The sequence below is a fragment of the Oncorhynchus clarkii genome, chromosome 2, assembly GCF_045791955.1.
Source record: "Oncorhynchus clarkii lewisi isolate Uvic-CL-2024 chromosome 2, UVic_Ocla_1.0, whole genome shotgun sequence".
NCBI lineage: Eukaryota > Metazoa > Chordata > Actinopteri > Salmoniformes > Salmonidae > Oncorhynchus > Oncorhynchus clarkii.
The window spans coordinates 14215405-14221404 of record NC_092148.1 but is presented as its reverse complement, the minus strand read 5'-3'; the positions used below and the strand labels follow the sequence as shown (position 1 = coordinate 14221404).

The following is a 6000-nucleotide window of genomic DNA, read 5'->3' as shown; positions in this document are numbered from 1 at the left end:
TCTTCTATATGGTTGAATTCTCTGTGGCGGTCAATGCAATGTTGACCCTGTTTCACATTCTAGTTTCCTCTACCCTGTCCACAGCACTGCATGCTGTGAGGGCTTTGGGGACAATAGACCCGAACTGTACTGTGCCATCCCATAAGTTGTTCTGTTGAGTCCAGAGACAGGTGCCTAACATGTGACACAGCAGTCCATCATTGACACAAGTTTTTCATGTTTCTGGTATCCCTGTGGGTCCCAAACAATTACATGTGTGTGGCAAACCTATTGTGTTGTGGTGTGTATTTAAGACTATGCCATGTGTACCATGTACTTCAGTACCGTTGGCCTAGAGTTATTCCCATGCAAGTGTTATAAAGCAGTCCTTATACTGTGAGTGCAGTCTGTAAGTACGCACAGTGGTAGCCTAGCCTACGTGTGGGCTTCCATAGGTCTTCTGGGTGCAGTGGTAGACATGCCAGGAGGACAGTCTGTGAATATTATGGTCTGTCACCAGTGGCCTAGAGTTTCCCTGGAGACCATGTGACTGGTATTTTTTCTCCTGTCTTTTTAGGAGTTGTGTTTATTATGGGATGTTGGTGGCTGGAGTATTATGGTCTGTCAGAGAGAGGGCGGGAGGAGGAGTGTCTCCATGACAACGGGGTTGCTAAGGGGCTGGGACTGAAGGGAAAGGGTGTGTGTGCAGTAGAAGTGTATGTGTATGAGTGTGTGTGTGTGTGTGTGTAGAGGGGGGAGGTGCGTGAAGGCTGAGTATTATGGTCTGTCCGTTGCGAGGTAACTATGCAGAGTTGTGTGAGTGTTACAGAACGCCGAGGGAGGGGGGATTATTCTGGGATGTCTGCCCCCTTTGTGTGTTTGTGAGGATGTTAGCTAAGCTCTGCTAGCCACTGAGGCTGGGGGAGAGAAGGGGGACGGAGTGTGCAACGTGTTTTACGGGGTCATTAACGACATATTTTACTGGATATTGTTGCTCATTAATTTATATTAAAGACTAATACCATTGCTGAGAGACAATTATTACACGAAGGAAACCCATATCTAACAGGGACTACAGTAAGTTTCTCAAAAGTCTTAGGGGTTTCACTTGAACCCTGACGGTAACTGTAAGTTTGCCTAAATTGAGTTTGTATCGCGAGTGGGGCAGTATTGCAGAGAGTACTATAATGCACCTTTCTATTCAATACACGATGATTGACGGGTGTCCATTGCTACAGCTTCCTGTGCGGTGTGGACAGAGGCATGCCAATATAAAACAAATGTTTTTCGATGTAATAAGATAGTTAACATGTCACACCGTGACCTGTCACTGTAATAAATACTTATTATTATTCGAGAAATACCAATAGGATTGCTAATTCAAGCAAAGGTTTTTTTTCTTCTTACAGCGACCCCCCCCCTCCCCAGGACACCCCCGTTCCATTCTCCACCACCCACACGTCATTTGCCCTCCTCCCTCACCAGATCGGACAGGGTTCGGTGGAGGGATTAGCTCGCTTTTAATTTAAATTCATTATTATTGAAATATGTCGGGAAGCGATGACGAGAGGGAAGACTTGGAACCTACAGGACTTGCACATGGTAAGACATGGTCAGCGATCTATTTTTTTCAAGCTTGCAGGTTGGTAACGTTAGTTAACGTTACGTTAGCTAGTTAGCTAGCTGATTTGCTAGCTACTCTAGTCTGGTGCTAGTAGTGACACTTTACATTAGGCAGCCCAGTTCGCTAGCTAGCCGAATGTTTTTCTTCTACACTAGCTGGCAAACTTGATAGCACGCTAGCTAGTTACCAAGAGAGAGTGCGTAAATATTTGCACTGTCAATGCATGCGTGTTGTTGTTAGAAGTTACGTCCACGACCATTTGCTGGCAGTCACACGAGTCATGCCTCTGGTACTGAGCTGGCAGCTGGCGTGCAGTGCATATCTTTATATCAAAATGTATCCAAAACACTGTCAATAAAGCTTGTCTGGAGTTGACAGTTTTAGAATTTTATACAAATCCCTCGGTATTCTATGAATATTGTTTTAAATTAATATATATATATATAATATATATAATATTGTCTCAATCAAGTATGCATTATATTCAATCAATTCCTGTGCCCTTTCCATCTGCAGATGAGGGGGAACCAGAAGAGGCTGTGTCTGACGTCGAGGTCCCCACCAAGTCAAAGAAGAAGAAGAAAGCCAAGAAGAGCCGTGAGAGCAGGATCAGCAAGAGACCAAGACCTGTCAGAGAGGTAGGATGGGCATCATCCTTCCTTACATGAAGTATCCTAGTCACTGATATCAGGGATTGCTCCAAGGAAGTTGGGAGGGAAGAATGCATTTTGAAGTATAATAATAACAATACAGATAGCCCCTAGCCTTTGACCCTTTTGACCTGGCCTTAGTATAGATTTCCATCATTTGTGAGATTTTTTTCTTCATATTTGCATATATGTTGACTCATTTTGTTTCCTCTCAGGAGGTGCCAGTCAGCTCACCAGAACCCTTCTTAGCAGTAGAGCAAGCAGCGAGGGAGGAGGAAGAGGGAGGAGGAGGTAGAGCCAGGTCAGAAAGCGAGGGAAGTGATTACGCCCCGAGGGGGAAGAAGAAGAAGCGCTCCAGCTCCTCAAAAGACAAGAAGAAGGGAGGAGGGACGAGTGGAGAGAAGGAGAAAGGAGGAGGAGGCTCATCCAGCTCCAAGAGTAAACGCAAAGAACCAGAACTAGAGAAAGATGAGGATGATGAGGAGGATGATGATGAAGATAGCCAGGTGAGGATGAAGGCTACGAGGATGTGGGTGGTGCAGGTGGGGTGAACAAGGGAGTCGTTGGAGCTGTTCTTTGTTTTGATTTGAAGCAGCCCCTGCAATGCACTTAATGACCCTGTTGGCTCAGTGACCCTGAATGTAATGATACCTAACTCCGCCCCCTCTCCAGGAGCCCAAGAGCTCGACTCAACTGCTGGAGGACTGGGGCATGAAAGACATTGACCATGTCTTCACTCAGAAGGACTACACCACCATCACCAACTACAAGGCCTTCAGCCAGTTTGTCAGGTTAACACACCTCTCTCACATCTCATGTTTTCTACTTTCTCCTTCTATTTCCACTGTAGCAGGTTTCAGTACCACTTCACCTGGATAGCGCAGCTTTTGTGGATCGGAGGAGAAAGTTACTTCATATCTGTGTGTGACTGAGCTAGCTACGACCAGTCTGTAACTGCCCCTACTTCTACCCCGAACTGAAACTAACATAGCAGGCGTAAAAAGACGCTTGAAAGGAGTCCCCACATCTGTTTTTCAGAGCAAATGGAAGTTATGTTGAAAATACTGTATCCCTGAAAACCGCAAACATCCACTTTCTGCCGGCTCCCCGTAGAGTGCCCCAAACTTAACCTCTGCCTCTCCTTTGCCCTCACTTCCCCAGACCCCTCATTGCAGCCAAGAACCCCAAGATCGCTGTGTCCAGGATGATGACTCTGATGATGGCGAAGTGGAGGGAGTTCAGCACCAACAACCCTCTGAAGGTAACACAACCCAATACAAGGCATTGCTATTACATGACATTACATTGCTATAACATAACATTACATTGCTATAACATGACATTACATTGCTATAACATAACATTACATTGCTATAACATGACATTACATTGCTATAACATAACATTACATTGCTATAACATGACATTAAATTGCCATTACAATACCTTACAAATGTATTTTGACAATGATTGCATGTTCTTTATAGCAAAGGTTCTGATTACCATGCTGCCTTGTCTAACCCTCTGTAGGGCTGTGCCAGTGCCAACGCAGCCCTGGCAGCTGCCAACGTGGCTGCGGCCGTGGAAAGCATGGTGGTGGCAGGGACAGAGGCAGGAGGGGATACAGGGGCGGGGGTTAGTGCCGCGAAAGAGTCCCCTCCAGCTGCACTCGCTTCCGTACCTGTAGCTGTGCCCGCTGTGCCTGCACCCCCACTCCGCAAGGCCAAGACCAAAGAGGGCAAAGGTGAGGAACAAGTTAAAGGAATGCTGATGGAGGGAGCATGTATAATGTTATTGTTGGGTATTCGTTGTAGAATAAGGGAATAATTGAACTCCATCGCCCTCTGCAGGCCCCAATGCTCGCAGGAGGTCCAAGCCCAACCCTAAGGCTGCCCCCAAGCCCAAAGCCAAGAAGGTGGCTCCGCTCAAGATCAAACTGGGAGGCTTCAGCAGCAAGAGGAAGAGATCCTCGGTAAGAAAACTAACTTGTCTGAGAATCAACTGATATGCAGTAAGCCTTGCCATACTTCTGTCCCACAATTCTATCATTGTATCTTTGTCTCTGTTTCTCTCCCTGTGTTGTTGTCAGAGTGAGGAGGATGAGCTTGACGTGGAGAGTGACTTTGACGACGGGACCTTTGAAGTGTCGGACGGCTCCAACAGCCACAGCAGCCGCTCCAAGAAGAAGGCCAAGACTGCCAAGAAGAAGAAGAAAGGTTGGCATGGAAACGCAACTGTCATCTCTTGACCTCTCATTCTATGTGATGGAGGTGTCTACATGCTATAGCCTGGGGCTATAGCATGTAGACTAGTGGTCAGTCACATACCTTAGATCAGGAGAGCTATAGTGGGTTCAGGCTTTTCTTCCATTCCAGCACTAACTAACTAATTTTGTTGTTGATGATCATGTGATTAGAGGAATCAGAGGATTAGAGGAACCAAGGACCTGGCTCTCAGCCAATCATTTGATAATATTAAATGTTTTTGACAGGACCATCATCATGTACCATCCCCCTCCCTCCTAACTCCTCCCCCTCCCTAACTCCTCCTCTTCCCATCCCAGTTGAGGAGGATGGTGACGGCTATGAGACAGACCACCAGGACTACTGTGAGGTGTGCCAGCAGGGAGGGGAGATCATCCTGTGTGACACCTGTCCCAGGGCCTACCACATGGTCTGTCTTGACCCCGACATGGAGAAGGCCCCCGAGGGCAAGTGGAGCTGCCCCCACTGTGTAAGTACACAATGTACCCAGTCTGAAGTTGGCCCATAGTCCAACCCATGGTTAGGTAGAGTTTACACCATATTGCTTGTATACACTGTATGTATTTTCTCTTTAATGACTAAAGATTGGTGTGATATCCTATTTCTGATATTGACCTTTTCCTATCCTGGTCCTTCTCTCTTTCACTCCTCCTATCTTTCACTCTTCTTCCCTTTGTCCTTCATCACCCCCCCTTTCTCCCCTACTCTCACCTCCCCTCTCTGGTTCTGCCCCCTTTCACCCACTCTCGCTTCCCCTCCATCATTCCACTCCCCTCTCTTCCCATTTCCTCTAAACACCTCCCCACCTCTTCCTTCCCTCTCCCTCCTCACTCCCCTTCCTGCACTCTCACTACCCCCTCCGCCACACCCCTCCCACATTCTTGTACCCCCTCCCCCTCCTGCTCTCTCCTCCCACTCTCTTGTTGTTCCTCCCTCCCTGCAGGAGAAGGAGGGGATCCAGTGGGAGGCCAGAGAGGAGCTGTCTGAGGGAGAGGGGGAGGATGAGGAGGTGGGGAGGGATGAGGGATGGGTAGAGGAGGAGGATGACCATCACATAGAGTTCTGCAGGGTGTGTAAGGATGGAGGAGAGCTGCTGTGCTGTGACACCTGTACCTCCTCCTACCACATCCACTGTCTCAACCCCCCCCTCCCCGAGATACCCAACGGGGAATGGATCTGCCCACGCTGCATGGTGAGCCCTGCCACCCTGTGTATGTCTGTGTGTGAGAGAGAGAGAATGAATCTGAACTTATGGGTGTTGGATGTACATTATTATTAAGGGGAACATGTTCTATTATACTTGTGTTGGTGGCTTCATATGGAATTCTTGATTTGAGTTGAGTCAGCTATACAGCTGCCATTTCACTCTCATTTCCGATCTCTCCTCGTATACGCTGGCGTTGTTTTTTAAATTTATAATGACGAAAGATTGCAGATAGAAATGCAATATGTAGTGTTGACATGATTGACAAAGTAGGTATTT

General features: G+C 47.3%; 1 protein-coding gene across 3 annotated transcripts in view; it reads left to right on the top strand.

The window, feature by feature from the left end:
• The first annotated feature begins 680 nt into the window (after positions 1-680).
• The window catches only part of LOC139422318 (chromodomain-helicase-DNA-binding protein 4-like), a 61762-nt gene continuing 56442 nt past the window's right edge, over positions 681-6000 (top strand). The window contains exons 1-11 of one of the 3 annotated variants that reach the window (XM_071173522.1): positions 681-777; positions 1389-1581; positions 2120-2241; positions 2469-2759; positions 2926-3044; positions 3415-3514; positions 3784-3997; positions 4104-4225; positions 4343-4469; positions 4817-4986; positions 5461-5709. In XM_071173522.1, coding sequence (XP_071029623.1) covers positions 1527-1581; positions 2120-2241; positions 2469-2759; positions 2926-3044; positions 3415-3514; positions 3784-3997; positions 4104-4225; positions 4343-4469; positions 4817-4986; positions 5461-5709 — 1569 coding nt within the window. In that variant the 5' untranslated portion in view covers positions 681-777; positions 1389-1526. Of the gene's footprint in view, positions 778-826; positions 1057-1388; positions 1582-2119; positions 2242-2468; positions 2760-2925; positions 3045-3414; positions 3515-3783; positions 3998-4103; positions 4226-4342; positions 4470-4816; positions 4987-5460; positions 5710-6000 lie in introns of those variants that run through there. The other 2 variants (XM_071173514.1, XM_071173528.1) reach the window with 2 other exon arrangements.